This window comes from Primulina huaijiensis, chromosome 1 (assembly GCF_012295235.1).
Source record: "Primulina huaijiensis isolate GDHJ02 chromosome 1, ASM1229523v2, whole genome shotgun sequence".
Lineage (NCBI taxonomy): Eukaryota > Viridiplantae > Streptophyta > Magnoliopsida > Lamiales > Gesneriaceae > Primulina > Primulina huaijiensis.
Genome location: NC_133306.1, coordinates 3,363,945 through 3,387,984, shown reverse-complemented (window position 1 = coordinate 3,387,984; position 24,040 = coordinate 3,363,945). Strand labels below are relative to the sequence as shown.

General features: G+C 38.3%; 1 protein-coding gene across 2 annotated transcripts in view; it reads left to right on the top strand.

Annotated features, from left to right (window-relative positions):
• The first annotated feature begins 5,167 nt into the window (after positions 1–5,167).
• Positions 5,168–24,040, top strand: part of LOC140977459 (callose synthase 7) — a 45,480-nt gene continuing 26,607 nt past the window's right edge. Inside the window, exons 1-12 of one of the 2 annotated variants that reach the window (XM_073442202.1) lie at positions 5,168–5,762; positions 6,971–7,071; positions 7,726–7,838; positions 7,922–8,009; positions 8,109–8,219; positions 8,325–8,447; positions 10,510–10,599; positions 10,749–10,840; positions 10,918–11,044; positions 23,425–23,547; positions 23,622–23,698; positions 23,798–23,885. In XM_073442202.1, coding sequence (XP_073298303.1) covers positions 5,558–5,762; positions 6,971–7,071; positions 7,726–7,838; positions 7,922–8,009; positions 8,109–8,219; positions 8,325–8,447; positions 10,510–10,599; positions 10,749–10,840; positions 10,918–11,044; positions 23,425–23,547; positions 23,622–23,698; positions 23,798–23,885 — 1,338 coding nt within the window. In that variant the 5' untranslated portion in view covers positions 5,168–5,557. The remainder of the gene's footprint in view (positions 5,763–6,970; positions 7,072–7,725; positions 7,839–7,921; positions 8,010–8,108; positions 8,220–8,324; positions 8,448–10,509; positions 10,600–10,748; positions 10,841–10,917; positions 11,045–23,424; positions 23,548–23,621; positions 23,699–23,797; positions 23,886–24,040) is intronic. The other variant, XM_073442205.1, reaches the window with a different exon arrangement.

The window sequence follows — 24,040 nt, the reverse complement described above, 5'->3', positions numbered from 1 at the left end:
ATTAATCTTGACTTTATTTTTGGTATATTTCGTTTCTGAATCTGTCTTACGTTATCAGTTGAAATTTAATAAAGCCGAGTTTTTATATTAAGTTCGTGGATGTTATATTATGAGGATGATATGAATTAAATTTTACCTACTTAGGCTGATCCTAGTATAGGAGTCAGGGGTGGGAAGGTTGAAGCTTTATTTTTCCTGCTAAGGCATCGCCTAGCAAAAAAGCAGAGTTGGGGGGAGAGAAATTTTATTTTCCTGCTAAGGCATCGCCTAGCAGAGGAGCAGAGTGGAGGAGGAGAAGTAAATTTTATTTTTCTACTAAGGCATCGCCTAGTAGAGGAGTTAGAGGGTGGAGGGGTTGAATTTTTATTTTCCTGCTAAGGCATCGCCTAGCAGAGGAGTTAGAGGATGGGGTGTGGAATTTTTACTTTCCTGCTAAGGTATCACCTAGCAGAGGAGTTAGAGGGTGGATGTGTTGAATCTTATTTTCCTACTAAGGCATTGCCTAGTAGAGGAGCAGAGGGCAGGAGAAAAATTTCATTTTCCTACTAAGGCATGGCCTAGTAGAGGAGCAGAGGGCAGGAGAAAAATTTCATTTTCCTACTAAGGCATCGCCTAGTAGAGGAGCAGCGTGCAGGAGAAAAATTAAATTTTTCTACTAAGGCATCGCCTAGTAGAGGAGTTAGAAGGTGGAGGGGTTGAATTTTTATTTTCCTGCTAAGGCATCGCCTAGCAGAGGAGTTAGAGGATGGGGTGTGGAATTTTTACTTTCCTGCTAAGGTGTCACCTAGCAGAGGAGTTAGAGGGTGGAGGTGTTGAATCTTATTTTCCTACTAAGGCATTGCCTAGTAGAGGAGCAGAGGGCAGGAGAAAAATTTCATTTTCCTACTAAGGCATGGCCTAGTAGAGGAGCAGAGGGCAGGAGAAAAATTTCATTTTCCTACTAAGGCATCGCCTAGTAGAGGAGCAGAGTGTAGGAGAAAAATTAAATTTTCCTACTAAGGCATCGCCTAGTAGAGGAGTTAGAAGGTGGAGGGGTTGAATTTTTATTTTCCTGCTAAGGCATCGCCTAGCAGAGGAGTTAGAGGATGGGGTGTGGAATTTTTACTTTCCTGCTAAGGTGTCACCTAGCAGAGGAGTTAGAGGGTGGAGGTGTTGAATCTTATTTTTCTACTAAGGCATTTCCTAGTAGAGGAGCAGAAGGCAGGAGAAAAATTTCATTTTCCTACTAAGGCATCGCCTAGTAGAGGAGTTTGAAGGTGGTGGGGTTGAATTTTTATTTTCCTGCTAAGGCATCGCCTAGTAGAGGAGCAGCGTGCATGAGAAAAAATTTATTATCCTACTAAGGCAGCGCCTAGTGGAGGAGTTAGAAGGTGGAGGGGTTGAATTTTTATTTTCCTGCTAAGGCAACGCCTAGCAGAGGAGTTAGAGGATGAGGTGTGGAATTTTTACTTTCCTGCTAAGGTGTCACCTAGCAGAGGAGTTAGAGGGTGGAGGTGTTGAATCTTATTTTCCTGCTAAGACATCGCCTGGTAGAGGAGCAGCGGGCAGGAGAGAAATTAAATTTTCCTACTATGGTGTCGCCTAGTAGAGGAGCAGAGTGACGGAGAAAAATTTTATTTTCCTACTAAGGCGCCGCCTAGCAGAGGAGTTAGAGAGTGAGGGTGGAGAATCTTTATTTGCCTGCTAAGACGTCGCCTGGCAGAGGAGTTAGAGGATGAAGGTGGAGAATATTTATTTTTCTGCTAATGCGTCGCCTAGCAGATGAGTTAGAGGGTGATGGTGGATAATCTTTATTTTCCTGCTAAGGCCCTGCTTAGCAGAGGAGTTACGAGATGATGAGGTGAGAGTTTTATTTTCCTGCTAAGGTATAGCCTAGCAGAGGAGGTAGATGGTGAGGATGTTGAAATTTTATTTTTCCTGCTAAGAACTATTTTGGCAGAGAAGTCAAGGGCACGGGGAAGTGGAAACTATTTCCCTTCAAAAGCTTAGTAGAGGACTTGGAAGATGGGGGCGACGAAGGCATACTGTGTGAGAAAATTTTATTTCGTTTGTCGTTAACGAACAATGTTTGCCGCTGCGACAATTACGGGGATCGACCTGACCGGTCAGGTCGTGGGGGTTTGGGGGCAACGCCCCCAAAAGCTATTCAGAAATCACACAACCCTTCGCAAGGGCATATATCAAAATTCTCAACGTACTGGACGAGGATGGGCGATGCCAGCACTCGGGCGCGAGCGCGGCACAGGCGAGGGGCGAGCGTGGCACGGCGTGGGCGAGCAAGCGACGAGCGAGCAAGCGAGGGACGAGCGCGGATCACGGCGAGGGGCGAGCGTGGCACGACGTGGGGCGAGCGCGGCACGGCACAGCACGGCACGGGCGAGCACGCGGCGTGGGGGAGCGCTCGGGCGCGGCACAGGCGAGCGTGGCACGGTGCGGGCGAGCAGGCAAGGTCTCGAGCTGGAGAGTAGGCGCTCACGGCGAGGGCTCGGCGTGGGCCAGCAGGCGAGGCTTCGATACTGTCGGCTGGCAGGCGAGGGCGTAGGATGCGTGGGCGGCCGAGCAAGGGAGGTGCGCGCTCGGGCGAGGTGTGGGCAGGGTGATGAAGCAAGCGCATTGAGCGTAGGCGGGAGAGAGCTGCAGAATCGCGACTTGATTTGTTTCCAAATTTTTGGAGACTGATAGATGGTGGGAAGAAAATGCACAACTCGCACCCGATAACCCGAGAACAGCATAATTAATCGAACTTTGAACCTACGATTCAGTTCGACTCGGGAGGGGGAGACTGGTGATACCCCAGCAATGAACCCATCAAGATCAGGCCCAAACTCCCGGCACATCTCTAGAGCCCACAGGTGAAGGGCCCATGAGCAGTCCAGGTATTCTCTTATAAATACCAGGTTTGAGCGTATGATTTAGCATTCACTATATTGTTTTCAGCAGCGCCCTTAGCTGCTCCCCTCATATATCCTCAGTCTCTGATTTGAGCGTCGGAGGGGCTACGCCAGGATACCCTCCTGGCCCCCTTCTAACGGTCTCATGTGTGATTTCAGGCTCAGGATTATTTCAAAACCTGCGTCTGGATTAGTGACACTCGCCGGAATCGGACCCTAAATTTCCCGTGAGTATCAGTCTTGTTTTTGGTTTTTCACAAAAAATATTTCGGGAAAATATACTTAATTAGTAAAATTACATAACGCGATAGATTTTTTAAAAAAAAAAGATTACGAAACATGATTATGTTTTTGATGTAGCCAAATAAAAACGCAACCTGAATTATAAAATCCAGGTGAAGAATGGATAGTAGAGTTCGAACGCGCAACTATCGTTTTTGTGAAGGCAAAAAAGAAATGTACGTAATTGATTGTCACCTGTGTCGCAAGTAAAGAGTCAGAGACGTCGAAGAGTACGTGATGTAAACATTCGGACGTTCGAGTACAAAGATAAAATGATTGTTTGAGTTTAAGAATTTATGAGATCTTTTCTGGGCTTGATCACCTCGAATTAATGATCCTAACATTTAATTAAATATATTTGAATTCCAATTTAAATTTTTTTATTAGAATTAATTATTTTAAAAAGGATCATAACCCATCAGTTTTGTTTCTCTTGTTCAAATCGAATTTCTTTGTCGTTTGGATATCATATCATTCACAAATTAGTCGAATCAATGATAATATACTATAAATATTTTCTTTTTACGAGAAATTGGCCTTCAGTCCCCAGCCGTCTTTTTTTTTTCAGTCCCTGGGTACTTTTTTAGTATCACATTTCCACATGAAGTGTACCACATTTCCACACGAAGTGTACCACAATTTTGTGGGTAGGGAGTGAACCCAAAAAAATGTTTTGATTGGGGATTTTTCACCAACTTCCTCTTGTTTTTATAAGTAATGTGTTTGATATTTTGTATTTTGACATATTGACCGTCAGATTAATATATAGTATGTATATTGTAATAAAGTTTTTTTTTGGAAATATTTAAATAAAGTAAAACAATTTTTTTTTAACATTACTAAGTTGGGCCGACAAATATGTAGCCCAATCGCAATTCATCCAAAGAACTATTGGATTTGCTTGAATAAATAAAGTATGGAATTGAAATTCATGTAATTCATCGTTTCTTTAATCGCCATTATGCCATCATACCGTTCATTCGATACTATCTTCGTGGACATTGCTTTGAACCATTCACATTTTTTCATGTGTCAATGGTTTTTTTTTTTAATTTTTTGTTTGACCAACCTGCTCGAATCCAATCCATGATTGAAATACTTGTCATGTGTCATCCATCGGTTGGTTCAGGGCAGTGTCCTTACAGCCAGCGTCGACCTAACCCCATCATACCCCTTTTTCCCCCTTTTCAAGATCAATTTTTTTGTTCTCATCATATATCCAATTCATGTCTCATTATTCACATATAATGTACGTGCACGATAGTTAGTATAATATTATTTTTATACAAAACTTATAAATTGTATTTTCTACGTGCTCGATCGTTAGTATAATATTATTTTTACACAAAACTTATAAATTGTATTTTCTTTCAAGTATAATACAAATCAATTACCACAATCCAATGACATTGACCAGAGGTTTTAGTCGTTGCCTCGTGTAACTATACGAGATTGAATATCAACCAATTTAGTCGTTAGATATCTCGTACCTTTTCAATTGGTGAATATTATTTAGTCAAGCAATCCGTTAACTTTGGTATGACTTGTATGTTATATTAGGAAGACAAAATTTTATTGTATGATTGTATAATAAATAGGTTAGTATTGAAAATGAATAAATCAGTATTGTCCTAATTTCTCAATTTTTTACTCTCTTTCAAGCTCGGACATCGCTCTTTCTCGTTTAGATCAAATATTTTTTTTATTAGATTTGTCAATTCGAATTGTGTCTATTTGATTACTCAATCCACCAACAAATTTAAGTGATTCGGGTAGAAATATTCTCAACCCATTTAAAAACGACTCGTGCTGGTCACATGCCAACCCTCTGCCGGTCAGGTGGAACGGCGGGTTGAGATTTTTTTATTATTAATTACTTATAACTTTTGATCCATGAACTGTTGAGAGGAGGAGAAAAAAAATGTAGTAAAAATGGTTATAAAGTCGTGAGATTCTCCCTCAGAATTTCACTTTCCTCTTACCAAAGCCACAAACTGAAGTGCGATTCGCACACATGATTCAAACGAAGTTTTAAAGCGAGCGATACCCCACTTGCTCCCCGCTTAAACATGACTAAAGCAAAGTGTAAAGCACCCCGGACAACAAACAAATCAGACAGTTTTCTTCACACACCGTCCCTTCCTACATTCTTTTCTTCTTCCTAGAGAAACCCAGTAGGAAAAATAAAGATTTTGCCCCACTGCTGCTCCAAAGTATCCATCTCTGTGTACCCCTTTCTTTATTGTGTGTATATATTATACACACACCAATTAACATGTTCTTTTACGCTTTATCTGGGGAAATTCAAACGGGTTTTGATGGTTCAGTAAGTTTCAGAAGGAAAAAGAAGAAAAAGAGAAGATTTTTACTGGTAGCGTGTTAATATGGCGAGTTCAAGTGGGACCAAAGATGTGGGCCTGCAAAGATCTTTGTCGAGGAGGATGACAAAAATGGCCTCCACGGTGGAGGCCGGTGACGAGAACACCGCCGTGGACAGTGAGACTGTGCCGTCATCTCTTGATTTCATTGCCCCTATCCTGCGTGTGGCCAATGAGATTGAGCCAGAGAACCCCCGTGTTGCTTATCTCTGTAAGATCGAGTATATATTGAAGTTTGACACACTTGCACGCGTACTGTATTTTCATTTAATTTGTCGTCTGGTTTGCTAGGATTGTAGTGTTTCATCTATAGTCGGCACAAACCAATCAAATTATTGTTATCTAAATACTGAATTGATGTCTTGGATTTGAGGAAAGTTGGATGCCATAAAATCTATGCAAACCTTTGGGGTTAAATGACGTGGTAGAGTGATTCTTGCCATAGTTTGAACACGGATAGTTTGCAATTTCTCACCATAGTATGAGCACAGATAGTTTGCTCGTTCTTTTGTGGTTTTGAGACTATTTTCCATTAAGTTGCTGTGCAGTTTAAGCATATTGTAGGAAGTATGACCGTTTGATCTTTTTTAGCAGTTTTCAAAATTTTTCCTACTTTAAGGAACTTTAATATACTTTGTGGCTTCGATAATTGACTGATATTTTATGTTTATTTGATTGCCATCCAAGATGATCTCTGAGACTGCATCTATCTTGTTAGATAATATTGTACTGCATACTTATAACATTCACAATCAGGTTTTTCGTCGTTTGAAAAAATTATCATCTGACATATCCATACCATACTGTTCCGTGCTGTTCTTTTGTTTTAGTTAAGAAAACAATATTTGGTTATTTCATTTATGAACTTAATATAATGCATAGAGGGATTACAACTGAGTTGTTTCTACTCTCTTTTTCAAAGGGAAAAATCTGCTCTGTTCCTGCTAAATATCCCCTCGATGAAGATGTAGGGTTTGCTAGTTTTTCTAAGTCATTAATCGCTATCCAATTTCAAGTTTTCCTCATGTAACTCCTTGATGCCACCACATAATGTAATTAGTTGGACTTCAATCCATGTATATCTGGAAAATGAACTTTGTTTTTTTTTTTTTAAGAAAATGCTGGTAAAGCCGCAATACATCCGATTTTCTCATTCCCAACTGTCATGTTTACCCTTTCTCACGGTTTATGTTCTCTTCTACCTCTTCTTTGATTTTTGTTGCTACTTCTAAGAATAAGAAATCTGATATAGACACAGGCAATTTTAATATTTTGCATCTGGATTTTTTTTTTTAAATTTGAAACCATGCAAAAGAATTACTTGTATAAATTCTTATTATTGATTGCTTAGATAGTATGTTCAGAAGTTAACTCGTTCTTCTTCTTTTTTTATTTTATTTTTGAAAATACTTCTCTTAGGTCGCTTCCATGCATTTGAGAAGGCTCACCGAATGGATCCAACTTCAAGCGGACGGGGTGTTCGGCAGTTTAAGACGTATTTACTACATAGACTTCAAAAGGTGGGTCTATTATACTTAAGTTGGTTTTGACATTCATCGATGCAATATCTAGAAATCCAAAGAAGACTTAGAAGTGTATTCTAGGTGAAACTTAACCAAACTCCGTTTACTTTCTTTTAATGGCTAAAGTAAATTGAAGTTCCACAATCCTGATTCTTATTCTCAAATCAGAATGTATAAAATTAATCAGTTAAGGTAGTGTTTGGTCCGAAGGACACAACTTCTGGTCTTTGTTTAGTCCAACGTTTGACTCGAGTACGGCGATAATCGGAGTTAAAAAATAATAATGTTATTCTCATCTTTCAATTTATTATCCCCATGTTATAGATCCTTATCATCTCATCCTATGAGCTAAGCAATGCTTAATTTGTTTATCAATCAACTCATCGACGACTTAATGTCACCTTAAGTTCTGTAAATAAGAGTAAAATGTGATATTTCATAGTTACACTACTTTTTTCCTATAAATATTTCATATAGTGGTGCCCTAATTTCAAATTTCCTACGTTATATGAAGTTGATGACAATGAATCACCAGAAAGAAATGTGCAATAATTCAGACATTATGGAGTTATCTTCATATTATTTATCTCTTATAGCTTGATGTATTCTTTGATTGATTCACATTTATCTTTACGTCTTTAATGATCACAGGAAGAATTTGAAGCAGCACATGTACTTGCTAAAGATGATCGTGGAGAAATCCAGAAATATTACCAGAACTTCTGTGAGAAAAACATAAGAGAGGGCCAACATACAAAAAAACCGTGAGGCTTTACCTCAAACCAATGCTATTTTTTAGATCCACATTTTAGGACTCGTTAATTATTGTTTTTTCCCCCTTTTAAAGGGAGGAGATATCTAAGATTTATCAGATTGCAACTGTGTTGTATGATGCGCTGATGACAGTGGTACCTTCATCAAAAGTCGATCACGAGGTTTGATTTATGGTATTCTCCTTGGTTCTCAAAATTTAGAGTATTTTTTACTGCAGTGTCTAATCATATATTTGCACTTGATTAATACAATGTATGCAGACCGAAAGATATGCTAAGGACGTTAAGAAGAAGAAAGTGCAATACGAGCACTACAATATTCTTCCCTTGTACGCTGTCGGAGTTGAGCCAGAAATTATGAAACTTCCTGAGGTTATATCTTGAGGATGCTCCTGGAATATCAAGTCTTGCTGATGTCTACAGATATCTATGTTGTTTTTTTAGTCATGGTTTATTTACTATTAATTTCTTGACCAGATTAAAGCAGCCCTCCGAGCAATTCGTGATGTGGAAGGTCTTCCATCATTTCTATTGCCCAAAGAGAAGCAGACTCCTGTCCATGACATTCTTGAATGGCTCGCTGTAATATTTGGTTTCCAGGTAAACTCAGTTAACTTATTTGTATAACAAGATATGTGTTTCGTGAGGATTTGGTAGATGTACTTGTTAGCATAAAGTTGTTTTTTTGGCTAAGCTAGAGATGTAACTTAAGTATTAAATACATCACAATGCCACCCATCTGGGTAAGAATGGATGTATGGTTAACACAGATCCAGGGAAAAAAACAAGGAGAATAAGTAGACACATGTTGCTGTTATTAAGTTGCTTTCTTGAATAAAAACTAGGCTGCAAGTACCTATCTATATACATAAAGTTTCCTTAAATTGATAACTATTATCCCAATTTATTTGGTAACAAAATATTTTAAGATTGTGTTTAGTTATCTTGATTAGTGTAGGTTATGATTAATAATACTTTTCACTTGTTTGGTTCAAGATAAATCCAATTATCTGATACCATGTGATGGAATTATTTACTGTATGTATTTGATTAATAATCTTTTCGTTCGTGTTAATATTTATCGCGTCACTTTGAAAAACAAAATGAATTGAACCAGTAAAGAATTCTACGCCTAAAAATATAAAAGCCCGAATAATCTACAACACGCAAGCCTTGAAAGCAGGGATGGTTTCTTATTTTCATGTTTCTTTTTATCTTATACTTTATTTTATCGCATAATTTTGTGTCGTATTGTAATTAAAATAATATTAGGATAAAACTGCAACTTAAAAACTCAAATCACAATTTTAATCAATCAAACCAAAGATATTATTATTATTATTATTACTATTATTTATTTTTCATTATTCCATATCCTATTGATTAACTCTACCAATCCTAGCGTTACTCTTTCATACATAATCACAGTAAAAGCGGCCAAAGGTAATACAAGATATTCATATTTCCCAAGTATTTACACATCCCTAGTTCTCATCATATAGAGTGGCATAGAGTCATAGACCATGACTTATCGGGACATATGAGTATCTAAGTTGGTTAACTGTAAAAAACATGCCATTCTTGAATCTTTGCAGGAGGTTGCTTTGATGCTTTTTTCCAAATAGTTGGAAATGCATCCTTTTTGAATCAGAAATAAGCATTTTGAGTATATTGCACGCTGCCTGTTTATGTTTATTAGGCTAGAGCTTTGACCTGGCACCATATGTAGGCCATTTGTTTTCTCGTCCATTTTCCCGTTAACCACATCAGTGCAAATAATCTCATTTATATGGTTAAGCAGACGACATAGTGCTCTGACTCAGATAGAATTTGTCTTGTGTCCAAACTAGTGTGTGCTTTGTCGGATAGAGGTGGAGACTTAGGACCACATACTTATTCATAGCCCTTGCTCGAGCTATCTTTGGTTAAGAGCTTTGGAGGAGATGAGCCTGGTTTGTGTAGTCCCAAGATCTTTGCACGAACTTTTTGCCTCAGATATTTGACATGATCTTGGCCGAATGGATATCATTTTTTGGACAGTGGTAGTTAATTGTATTTGCTGGTTAATTTAGCAGGAGCGTAATAGAAAGAATTTAATAATTTAGAAGAGTCGATTAAAGAGTTTGGGACAAGATTAAAATTCGGGTATTTGGCTGGATTGGGAAACACTTAGAGTTCAATAATTTCTCGATATCAGATTTATGAAATTATGTTTGTTATTGATATAATCAGTGCCTTGCAGATTTATTCTCTACATTTTGTAAATGTTAATTTTTATTATTTAATATAATATTGTTTCCTATAAAAAAAGAATTTGTCTCGTGTCCTTACTTGTGTTTGTTCCTTCCAACAGTGGAGTAATGGGAAGAAATTGAATAGAAGACTAAATAAACCCAAAATAAAGCAAAACAAAATGAAAAGTAAAGTTTATGAAAAAACTGTATGGCTAATCAACATCTCTGGGATCTTGCCTTAGGGAGACAGACAGCTAAAAAATATTTATTCTAAAATTTTAACTTCAATGGAACTTTTAACATCGTAAGTTTACTCATTCAGCGTACTGACTTGACTCCAGTTCAACTTTATTCATATTTTTTTTAAACATATTCATGACTTGGGCAGTTCATTACTTAATGCTTTTGTTCATTTTTGGGTATTAAAGAAAGGAAATGTAGCAAATCAGCGGGAGCACTTGATCTTGCTTCTTGCAAATATGGATGTAAGAAAGAAAAATCCTCATAGCTATGAGCAAGTGAGTATTTCATCCATCCTGTAATAGCATCAATGAAACCAGATAACTGTAACATGTTTACAATCCCCTCACCTCTATTTTTGGAGAACTGCATGCAATTTCTTTTCTTTATGCTGTATCTCGAATATTGATGATACATGTTACTGCAGTTGGATGACGAAACAATCAAGGAATTGACGGACAAAATTTTCAAAAATTATCGGTCATGGTGTAAATACTTACATTTTGACCCAATTTTATGGTAAGTTAAATTCTTTACAGCTAAATTATCACCTAATAGGCTAATACCAGGTGATCATAATCAATCTTATTTTCTAGCAGGTATCTTCTGGATAATAGGAAGCAACAGGCACAACTTCTTCATATTGGACTTTATCTTCTGATTTGGGGCGAAGCTTCAAATATTCGTTTTATGCCAGAGTGCATCTGCTTTATTTTTCACCATGTATGTTGCTTTTCAGTAAATAACTATTACATCTTCCTCGCTAAGACATTATATATGTTTATAGTTTGTGTATAGTGTCAAGAAAAGGGAAATGTTATGTTGCTTGTCTGTCTTGTTTTTAATCCGTACATATATAACACAATGTTAGTGACTCAGAGGCCTGGCTTCAAATTGGATGTGGTTATGTACTGCATTTTATCTTGTTTGTTCTCACATAGAATTTTGCCCAGCATGTGAGAGGGAGCTTGTAGTTTTTAAAAGCGTGTGCCTGTCTGCGCCTAGACGATAGACCCAGCCGGGTGCACCCATTGCGCTTGAAACAAGCTCGCTTATACCGTGCGCCTCTGCCTAGGCGCGAGGCTCCGAGAGGTGCAGAAGCATGCGCTTTAAGGAAGTGAGCTGATATTTTGTGGGTAAATAAAAATTAACTTGAACCCAACCAATTTTGAAGCCCAATTAGCAAAGTTCATGGCTATTTAATGATAGAAAAAACACCATCGTCACTCGTCTATGCAAAATTTTTTCAATAAAAGTTTAGAAGTCCTCTATGTTGGGGAATTACACCGAAGCGATGCCAACCACGATGATAATACCCAATAATTGCGGAATAAAATAACCAACAAGAACACAAAGATTTGCGTGGTTCACCCAATATAGGCTACGTCCACGAAGCACTGCAACTTTTAAAACTGGAAGAAATATTACAACAAGTGTATACACCAATACACTCAATATTTCTCACACTCCCAACCCGAGTATACCGAGAAAATAATTTTCTAACTCACACAAAGAGAATTCCCGCACTCAAGAAAAAAATACACTCTTTTTTTCTATGCATTCTCTTTTTATCAAAGCTGAAAAGCTTTTGATTTTGGGATACAATAACTGAAGGAATTGAGCTCTATTTATAACTAATTCCCTGTAGCAACTTTTGAAGATTTCCCGATGTGGGATATGTGGGAAATCATTTTTTATATTATTTAATTTAATGTGGGTCCCACCACATTAAATTCTTACCTAACAATTCTCACACTTGAAGACTTGATTTCAATCATGTCTTCACACCAACAATGCAGCAGCTCATACCTCCTTTGTTAGTCTAGGAGTCCAACTGAAGTAAAACACAACTTCAGTTTTCCAATGATAACAGCCTTCGTGAGCATATCAGCTGGATTCTTGCTTCCAGGAATCTTCTCAAGCTTCAAGACTCCATTCACCCGATCTCTAAGGATCCCCATTCTAAGGATTTGTTTTGCAGCATCCAAATCCTTCAAAGCAAATTTCTTTGATAACTTTTTCTCGAGTGTATCAATCTCCTCCAGACAAGCTCCTGCTATCAACATATCATCTACATATATCAGTAGTATGATATAATAACCATCAAGCTTCACATAACAACAGTGATCAGCCTGATACCTCAGAAAACCATCATTTTTCATTACACCATCAAACTTCTTGTACCACTGTCTTGGAGCTAGTTTGAGACCATACAAGCTCTTCTGAAGTTTGCACACCATTTTCTCTTTCTCTCGTACTTCAAATCCCTGTGATTGATTCATTTCTTCATCTAGTTTTCCATGAAGAAACCCCGTCTTTACATCTAACTGTTCCAGATGTAAATCTTCTTTTACCATCAATCCAAGTACACTCCTGATAGTAGTTAACTTTCCCACCAGAGAGAAAATATCAGTGTAACCAATGACTTCCTTTTCACCTTTTTACAACAAGTATTTCTTTGTACCGCTTGCCACCGTCATGTTCTAACCGGTACTCCTACTTGCTATGTAAAACCTTTTTACCTTTAGGAAGTTCTGACAACTCCCACATGTGATTGGATGACAGTGAATCCATCCCATCTTACATGGCTAACTCCCACTGTTTAAAGGTCTCATAAACATCCGATTTATTTTTCACAAAATAAACCCAAAATTTCCTGCTCGAATCGTCAACAGTAGTGCCATAATATCTTGAGTGATCTCCAAGGGATGTCACAGGAGATGGAACACATATATCAGTATGTGCCAGCTCCAAATCAGCTGATTTCGGTTTTCTAACCTCTTTTGAAAAGCTCACCTTTTTCTGCTTTCCAAAAAATACAGCTTCACACAGCTTGTGTTCAACGATCTTTCATTCCGGTAGCTTTCCGTTTGAAACAAGCATCTTCATTCTCTTCTCACTCGTATCCCCAAGCCTACTGTGCCATAGACTTGAATTAGCTCCAGCATCCACAGCCGCTAATTTATTTCTCATACTGGAAGTCATATAAAGTGTTCCAGTTTTTTTTCCTCGAGCAACAATCATGGCTCCCTTTTTCACTTTTCAGGAACCATCACCAAAGGTCACCTTATGACCTTCGTCGTCAAGCTGTCCAACTGAATTCAAATTATGTGTCAACTTTGGTACATGCCTTACTTTGTTGATTTTTCAGACAGATACATTTGTCATCTTCATCCGGATATCACCCGTACCAATTATTTCCAAAGGTTTTCCATCAGCCAGGAAAACTTTTCCGTAATCTCCCACAATGTATTTATCGAATACATCACGATTACCAGTGGTATGAAACGAAGCTCCCGAATCCATAACCCAAGAATTAACCGGGCTTTCCATGGATAGTAATAGAGCATCATATACCTCCTTAGTAACAACATTAGCGTTGTTCTTTGTTGATATGCAATTCTTTTTCAAGTGACCAGTCTCACCACAGCTCCAGCACTTCACATTATTTTCAAAGTTGCTTTTGTCTTTTCCATTTCTTGACTTGAATCTACCATGCCATTGGTTAAAACTCTTTTCGCCACTCCTGCCCCTTCCTCTATTCTTGATATTTAGAGCAGATCTCAATGATGTTCCTTCACCCGAATCCATCCTGCGAACTTCTTCAGCAAGAATTTGATCTTGACATCATTGAATTGTAGCTTTCTTTTTCCAACAGAGTTGCTAACCGCTGCCCGTATTGGTTCCCAATTGTCTGGTAAAGACGCCAAAAGAATAAGTGCCCGAATCTCATCATCAAATTTAATTTCAACCGATGTCAGCTGTGAAACAATCGTGTTGAATTCATTGATGTGTTTAGCCACCGATTCATCTTCTCTCATCTTCAAGTTAAATAACTTCTTCATGAGATGTACTTTATTATTTGCCGATGGCTTTTCGTACATGTCCGACAAAATGGACATCATCTCCTCCGTTGTTTTTGCCTCCGCCACGTTATGTGCCACGTTCTTCGTTAGGGTCAATCGTATTACACCTAACACTTGTCGCTTAAGAAGCTTCTAGTCATCATGCTCCATCTTTTCCGGCTTCTTTCCAGATAGAGGTTGATGCAAGTTCTTGCTATACAAATAATCAATAATTTGTAGTCGCCAGAACGTAAAATCTGTACCGTCGAACTTGTTGATTCCCGGTCCCGATCCATCATCTCTGGCCATCACTTCTCTTGCCTTAGCAAAAAATATAAAAAATCTTTTCTGATGTGGAAGATCAGACAAAGCTGCAACCACAGATCATACTCAGAATTTTTAAGAATTTTCACAACAAGGCTCTGATACCAGTTGTTGAGGAATTACACCGAAGCGATGCCAACCACGATGATAATACCCAATAATTGCGCAATAAAATAACCAACAAGAACACAAATATTTACGTGGTTCACCCAATATAGGCTACGTCTACGAGCACTGCAACTTTTATAACTGGAAGAAATATTACAACAAGTGTATACACCAATACACTTAATATTTCTCATACTCCCAACCCGAGTATACCGAGAAAATAATTCTCTAACTCACACAAAGAGAATTCCCGCACTCAAGAAAAAAATACACTCTTTTTTTCTATGCACTCTCTTTTTATCAAAGCTGAAAAGCTTTTGATTTTGGGATACAATAACTGAAGGAATTGAGCTCTATTTATAACTAATTCCCTGCAGCAACTTTTGAAGATTTCCCGATGTGGGATATGTGGGAAAGCCTTTTTTTAGGGTTTGGTGGAGAGGAGAAGCAAAGAAGGGCTTATGTCATCGACGGATGATAGTAACATGCTGCGGGTAAAAAAGAAATGGAGTGAATTCATTATCATTACCAGAGGCAATTGAAGTAGTTATCTAGAAAGCCACGAACAGTAAAATAGAACTCTTTCCTTTTCAAGCTAACAAAGCTTTATGGTGGCCTTCGAATGCGGATGATTTTTCCTTCTACATCAATTTAAAGAAAGGATTCTTTGATTTCGGTGTGTCCTTGGCGATTGAAGGATGGTCTAAAGACATCAACACTTTGGACTCGGTTGATAGTTGCCGCAACAGTTGGATATAGATTTGTGGATTACCTTGGGAGCTTTGGACGACAAATACATTTAAAACTATTGGCGATCTTTGTGGGGGACTGTTGGCCATTAGCCCAGACACACTACACTTCAGGATGCTCGGAGCAGCGAAGATCAAGGTTAAGGGAACCGAAGGAGGCTTTATTCAAAGTAAGATGAACATTTCACTGGAAGGGAGATCTATAATCAGAATAAGAGTAGAAACATTCGATCATATGGGTTACGAAACATATGCAAAGCAGACCTATGCTCAAGTAGTTGTGAATGGTAAGAAGATATTGGCGGGCTGGGGAAACAATAATATTCATAACACTTTAGCAAGGAATGAGGAAGTCTTATCACTTGGGATGTGAGGTTTAGGAGGGATTTATCAGAGGAAGAGTTAGGTGAATTTACCATTCTGTTAGGAGTTTTAGAGAGAGTTAGATTGCGGTTGGGTTCTCAGGATTATAGGGTTTGGTTGGGGGATTCGTCAGGGCTTTTCTCTGTTAAATCTTTTTATAACTCCTTCTTCCATTCATCTGATTTTCCACAATTCAATTACTTCCAAAAAATCTGGAAAGTGCACGTCCCGCATAAGGTAAAGATTTTCTCGTGGATTGCGGTATTGGGAAAGTTGCCTACGTGTGACATCGTGGAAAAAAGGTGGAGGGACTGCGTTCTAAGGCCTCAGTGGTGTTGTTTATGCCGTCAGGATGAAGAGCATCAGGATCACATTCTTCTGCACTGCTCATACTCCAGAAGCATCTGGATTAAAGTTCAAAGAGAAATGGGCATTCAATGGGTCCTTCCAAGCCAGGCTAAAGAACTATTCTGTTCCGAGTCAGATTGCCCCTTACCACCGAAATATAAGGAATTCTGGTGCATGATACTTCACGGCGTATTCTGGTCCTTATGGTTGGAAAGGAATAGAAGAATCTTTGAAGATGTGCACGAATCAGTTGATCAAATATGGGAGAAAATAAAATTCAGGATTGCATCATGGACGTCGAGCTTCAAAGAATTTAATCATTTAAGTATATCAGACTTAGTTAGGGACTGGAAATTTGTATTGTTTGAGTAGTAGTTCGAATTGATCGCGGATTACTCATCCGCATTATCTTGTAATCTGTAATTATTATAATAAAATTAGTGTTTTATCAAAAAAAAAAAAAGGAATGAGGAAGTCTTAAACATCTACAACAAAGGAAAAACAGTACAGGGGGATCTACACGTCCAAGGTAAAGATTCGGCAGGATTCAGAGAAAGATGCGGATCAATGAGCAGGTATGGAAGATTGGAAGAGAGTCAGGGGCCAGTATTATCAAAAGTAATACCAAATAATTTAGAGAGGAAGACTGAATCACCGAAACATTCGCTTGATGTAAAGGTGCTGAAGATTTTGAGGAATATCGATCCAAAGCATGCATCAAATTTTAGAAGTTCCTCTATTGGATCCATGAATAGCAAGCAGACCGAGGCTCAAGATAATCGGGTGGGAAGTGATAGAAACAACATCACAACGGAACAGCTCTGGAAAACATACTACCGAAGAAGTAAAAAAGAAAAATATGTGGGAGATGAAGAACAAGCTACTCGGGAAAAAGGGGTTCATTGCATTCATGACACGGGATTGTGCACCAATGAAGCAGGGGTTGAGAAGGAAGACTTAGATGAGATCGAGTTCGAAGATTCACAAGATGACCTGCTAGAAGGGGAGATTGACTCCGCTGAGTCAGAAAGTGTTGGATACATTGGTTCTGAAATTTCTGATACGGTTGAAGACTTTGAACCAGCTTTGGATGTGTTGTTCTCACCAGAAACAAATACAAAGACCAACACAAACGCATATCTTCGAGAAAATACAAAACCTTTTGTGGGACAGGTACTTAACGGTATTCAGAAATCCTTTCTAAATCATTCTTTCTCGTTAAATTCGATTTTACCGTCTTCTTTTAATGTCTTGGGTATGTCTAGTGGTTTGTTAGGGGGAGGGTTAAGTATAGCTGATGAAAAGCCTTGTAATGAGAGAGATATATCACCAGGGAAAGTGGGGGAGGATAAGGAGTTTGATGAACAGCAAGTGACAGGGGTGGGCATAGATGACAGAAATGGAGATAAGGTAAAGGAAAAAAAAATTGAGTTAAAGAGGGAGTTGTACAGATTACAATGTGGAATCAGCTATGACAGAGGTTCCACTTCGAGGGGTCCCAATCCGTTTACATGAAGATTTGCGTTTGGAATATAAGAGGTGGTGGGGCGGCGAGGAAAAGACATTTGGTCCGGACATTATTTCAAAATGAAAAGCCAGACATTGTGGTTCTCTTGGAAACAAAACGTGAAAAGGTAGGAAAAAATTGTCGCAAGTGTTTGGAAATCAAGATTTGTTGATTGGGTTTGTTTGCCATCGGTTGGAAGGTCTGGGCCTTGGGGGAATTCTTGTCATGTGGGACCCTCGAGTGGTGCAAGTGAACAATAATCTGATTGGGGAATTCTCAGTGTCTTTTTTTTTTGATAGGAAACAATATTTTTATATAATAATAAAGTCATTTTACATTACAAGCGGATGAGTAATCCGCAAATGAAAACGTAAACAATACACCATCAATCAAGACAATACAAACTTCCAGTCTCTAACAACATCTGACAAAGATAAATGACTGAATTCTCCGAGCTTTGTTGTCGATGCCGCAACCCTGAATTTAATAACATCCCAGATTTCGTTGGCAGTGGCGTATAAGTCGTTGAAAATTCTATTATTCCTCTCGAGCCATATTGAAGATTAATTTTGACAAAACTTTTATTTTGGGGATTAATTTCGAGAATCACGAAGTGGTCGGTTTGGCGCAAGAAATTGGATGCAAAAAAGATGATTGGCCAATTAAGTATCTTGGGTTACCACTGGGAGGTAAACCTACGACCGACGAATTTTGGGAACCGGTTCTATCAAAGATGTCAAAAAAGTTATCAAGTTGGAAGAAGGCGTTTTTGTCAGGGTCGTCTTACTCTGATAAAGTCCGTATTAAGCGCAATGCCTTCATACTACATGTCTCTGTTTAAGGTGCCAGTTAAAGTGGCCAAAAAGATGGAAAAAAATGATGCGGGATTTCTTTTGGGATGGAATTGATGGGGATAAGCACTGTCATGTTGTTGGTTGGGAACAGGTTTGTAAACCAAAGGACAGGGGAGGGTTGGGTTTGGGGAATATCGGGTTGAGAAATAGAGCCTTACTTGGAAAATGGTGGTGGAGAGGTTCAAAGGAAAATGATACTTTGTGGAAAAGAGTGAAAACAAGCATTTATGGAGTTCAAGATAATGGGTGGGATTTGGGGTTGGCCAAGAATGCAACATACAGAAGCCCTTGAAAATATATTTCTCGAACATTCCCGGCATTCAATTTTACCTTCGTCATTCAAATTCTCAGTGTCAATTGAGATTGCTGGGGATGACGAGAAAAATTGGTGGTTTTCAGCCATTTATGGGCCAGTCCAACCGAGATTGAGAGATTTATTTTGGGATGAATTAGCGGGGTTGAAAGTAATTTGTGGGGAGTCTTGGTGTCTTGGAGGTGATTTCAATGTTGTGCGGAATTTGGGAGAAAAACTTAATAACCAGTCTTTAACTACTAGCATGTCCTGTTTCGATGCTTTAATAGAGGAGTTGGAGCTCTTTGACCCACCACTTTTGAATGCAAAATTCACTTGGTCCAATTTTAGATCGGTGCCAATTTGCAGTCGGCTGGACAGATTCTTATTTTCGGCGGGATGGAGGATCTTATTCCCCAATTATAGACAAACGGTGCTTCCAAGACTTACATCTGACCACTGCCCTGTCTTGTTTGACACATCCAGGTTGAGATGGGGTCCAACTCCATTCAGATTTGAAAATGTTTGGTTGTCACATCACAAATTCAAAGACATAGTGAGGACATGGTGGAACAGAGGGGGTGTTCAGGGGTGGGAAGGATACAAATTTATGCAAAAGCTGAAAATGATCAAAAAAGATGTATCGGAATGAAATAAAGAAGTGTATGGTGGTGTCCGTGTCAGATTCTATGAGCTGAAGAATAAGATTAGGCACTTGGATGGGATTGAGGCTACTGGACTATGGTCGGAAGCGATGAACCAAGAGAGGAAGGAAGTAAGGTGGGAACTGGAAAAAATATCCTTTGCAAATTTTCAAATACAAAGCCAAAAAGCAAAACTCAAATGGTTACAACAAGGGGATCAAAATACAAAGTTCTTTCATGCACTATTGAATAGCAGAAGAAATAGAGCATTGATTGAAAGAGTGGAATTGGATGATGGTCGAGTGGTTACCGAGGAAAAACAAATTGGGCACGAAATTATCAATTTTTACCAGAAGTTGTTTAGGAAGGCAGAAGGGGGAGGGGGGAGTTCGGCTGAGCCGGGGAGGGGAATTAATGGGCTGGATTGGGCACCGATACAGAGAGACAATGCGGAGGAGCTGGAAAAACATTTTGAGGAGGAAAAGATTAAAAAAGCTGTGTTTGATTGTGATGGGACAAAAGCGCCGGGGCCGGATGGATTAACTTTGGCATTCTTTCAAAAGAACTGGGATACATTGCGAGTGGATCTGTTAAAAGTGTTCGCTGAATTCTTTAATGATGGAATTATCAATGGAATTACTAATGAAACTTACATTTGTCTCATTCCAAAGAAGAATGATGCGCGAAAGATAAAACGATTTTCGACCAATTAGTTTGGTCACGAGCTTGTATAAGATATTGGCAAAGGTATTGGTTAACAGATTGAAGAAGGCTTTGGGTAACACAATTGCGGAGAACCAGTGCGCATTTATCAAGGGAAGACAAATATTGGATTGTTGCCTCATTGCGAATGAGATTGTGGAAGGATATCGCACGAAGAAAAAGAAGGGATGGGTGCGGAAAATTGACTTGGAAAAAGCTTACGATAATGTCGACTGGCAATTTTTAGACCTAGTGCTACAACATAAAGGATTCGGTGAGAGATGGAGGAGGTGGATTAGAGGATGCGTTTCTAACGTTTCATTCTCGATTTTTATAAATGGAAGACCATGTGGGAAAATAAGAGGGGACAGAGGGCTAAGACAAGGCGATCCATTATCACCTTTTCTTTTCAACTTAGTTGTCGATGTGTTGGGGAGAATCGTGGATAAATCAAGGTAAGATAATGAGTTGAAGGAGCTGGAAATAGGAAAAGACAAGCTACAAATCTCGCATTTACAATTTGCAGACGATGCTTTGTTATTTGCGGATTCAAAGAATTATGTGATGATAATAGTGGATATATTCAAAAACTTTGCTAAACATTCAGGGCTGAAAATTAATATGGGGAAGAATGTTGTGCTAGGATTGAATTTCTCGGAAGATGAAGTAGATGAAATGGCAATCGCTTTCGGGGGCAAAAAAGAGACGTGGCCAATCAAGTATCTAGGGTTACCATTGGGAGGTAATCCCACAAAATCGGAGTTTTGGGAACCGGTTATTTCGAAAATGGCTAAGAAACTAGCTAGTTGGAAAAAGTCGTTTCTATCTAGAGGTGGTCGCCTAATTTTGATAAAGGCGGTACTTTGTGCAATGCCGTCTTATTTCATGTCCCTTTTCAGAGTTCCTAGCAAAGAGGCTGCAAAAATGGAAAAAATAATGAGAGATTTTTTGTGGGATGGTGACGAAGGGGAGAAACATTGCCACGTGGTCGGTTGGAAGCAAGTGTGTAAACCAAAGGAAAAAGGTGGTTTGGGAATGGGGAATATGTGTCTCAGAAATAAGGCTCTTCTCGGTAAATGGTGGTGGAGATGTTCGGTGGAGAGGGAGACGCTGTGGAAAAAAGTCATCAAAAGCATATATGGGTTACAGGAAAACGGGTGGGATCTGGGGTTGGCGGAGAGGAAAACTTTTAGAAGTCCTTGGAAATTTATCTCTCGGTCTTACCTGGCTTTTCATCAACTTATTAGGGCGGTGCCAAATGAGGGAAACATCATTCGTTTCTGGGAGGATGTCTGGGAGGGAGGGGGGTCGTTTAGGTCTAGATTTCCTGCCTTGTTTCGTGTTTGTACCTCAAGGAACAAACCTATCTGCCATTTTGTTCATGTCGCTAATCCTGGGGGTTCGTCTTCTTTCACTTAGGATATGAGGTTTAGGAGGGATTTATCAGAGGAAGAGTAAGGTGAGTTTACCATTCTGTTAGGAGTCTTAGAGAGAGTTAGACTGCAGTTGGGTTCTCAGGATTATAGGGTTTGGTTGGAGGATTCGTCAGTGCTTTTCTCTGTTAAATCTTTTTATAACTCCTTTTTCCATTCATCTGATTTTCCACAATTCAATTAATTCCAAAAAATCTGGAAAGTGCACGTCCCGCATAAGATAAAGATTTTCTCGTGGATTGTGGCATTGGGAAAGCTGCCTACGTGTGACAGTGTGCAAAAAAGGTGGAGGGGCAGCGTTCTAAGGCCTCAGTGGTGTTGTTTATGTCGTCAGGATGAAGAGCATCATGATCACATTCTTCTGCATTGTTCAGACTCCAGAAGCATTTGGATTAAAGTTCAAAGAGAAATGGGAGTTCAATGGGTCCTTCCAAGCCAGGCTAAAGAACTATTCTGTTCCGATTCAGAATGCCCCTTACCACCGAAATATAAGGAATTCTGGTACATGATACTTCACGGCGTATTCTGGTCCTTATGGTTGGAAAAGAATAGAAGAATCTTTGAAGATGCGCACGACTCAGTTGATCAAATATGGGAGAAAATAAAATTCAGGATTGCATCATGGACGTCGAGCTTCAAAGAATTTAATCATTTAAGTATATCAGACTTAGTTAGGGACTGGAAATTTGTATTGTCGGAGTAGTAGTTCGAAAATTACGCATCTGTGTAATTGATCGCGGATTACTCATCCGCATTATCTTGTAATCTCTAATTATTATAATAAAATTAGTCTTTTATCAAAAAAAAATGTGGGTCCCACCACATTTAATTCTTACCTAACACTCTATTCAAACTTTGTAATCTTCCTCCTATGATGATGATGATATAGTTGAGGATGATGATAAAGAATTTGATGATTTAGATAATACTATAATCTTTTGTGCAAACTTTTAATCTAATTTCTTCTACACTCGTGACTCATCATTGTTTTGAATGACGACGACGACGACAATCATATAGTTGAGGAGGATGAAGAAAAATTTGAAGATTTAGATATTTGAGGTTTTTTTTAATATACTATTAATTAATGACTTATTAATGAATTTTAGATGATTAATTTTTTTTCTTGTTATGATTTACGTTAGATTATCTATTAATGAATTTTTATTTACAATGTTTGTTATCTTTGTGAAAATATTTAATTTATGTAATATTATAGTATAAATCACTTTATATTTATTGAATTTTAAAATTTATGCCAAATGCGCTTTACTTTGATAAAGCGTGCGCTTTGTCTTGCGCCTCAGGCTCTAAGGTACTCTAGCGCTTTAGTGCGTTTTGCGCCCTAAATAACTATGGGCTTGATGATGAAATTAAATTAATAAATTCTTCCTCTCTCATCCTAGAGCTTTAGTGCGTCTTGCTCCCTAAATAACTATGAGCTTGGATGATGAAACTAAATTAATAAATTCTTCCTCTCTCAATATTTAAACCCTTTATGGGAAGGTAGTCATCCCGTCGTAAGAGTAATATGATGCTTTAAAATAACATCTTGGCCACAGATTGTTTTCTTTGACACATTTGCTATACATTCTTTGATTTTGCATGTTTCTTGACTTACAGCTTTTAATAATCATTAAAAGGATACACTCCTATTTTAAAATAATGAAATAGTTGGCAAGCTTATTTTTAAATATCTCAAATCTATTTTTTATTTATGAATTCTTATTGTTCATCAGTTACCTGTCCACCACGTATCGATTTTTTTGTGTGTTTGTCTTCTTTAATGGAAATTGTGATCAAAGTTTTTGTTTTTCCTTTTTGACTTTGTGGATTAGTTGTCCGCTTTTTGTAACAATTAGCTTTTAATTATTTAATAAAATATCGTTCGCTATCAAAAAAAATTTTTGACCCTCATTTCTTCTGCATATAAGATGGCAAAAGAGATGCATGGATATCTGTTTGGCGATGTCCAACAAATCACTGAAGATAATCTTAAAGGTGAGGAAGCATTTCTCAAGGAAGTTGTGACACCTATTTATGAGGTTCTTCGCAAGGTACATCCTTATTTGCCTACTTTTGGTCATATATATTGTTTTGCTTTCTAAATCAATAATCTTCATTCATGAAGGAAGCCAGTGGAAACAAAGATGGGAAAGCAAGCCATTCAACCTGGAGAAACTATGATGATCTTAATGAATACTTTTGGTACTTTAAAGGATTATCAATCCGATCTTTCTGGTTTAGTAGATCTCTCTTTCATTGATTTATGTATATTTGTTCTTGACGTTCCTTTTGCTCCTGTAGGAGTGAAAAGAGTAAAAAACTACATTGGCCATTGGATGGAAAAGGTGATTTTTTTGTGCATTCAGACACGGCTAAGCCAGCAGATAAGGTATTTGTGAAAGTTTGTACTCAAAAAGAGAAGTATAAGAGTTTTCTTATCATGTCTCGTCCTCATTTTTCTTGGCATTTCTTCTTTATAAATTGAAACTACCCCAAATTACCTTCAGGTGCAGTTTGATATGGTTTTCTATGCAATATATAGCA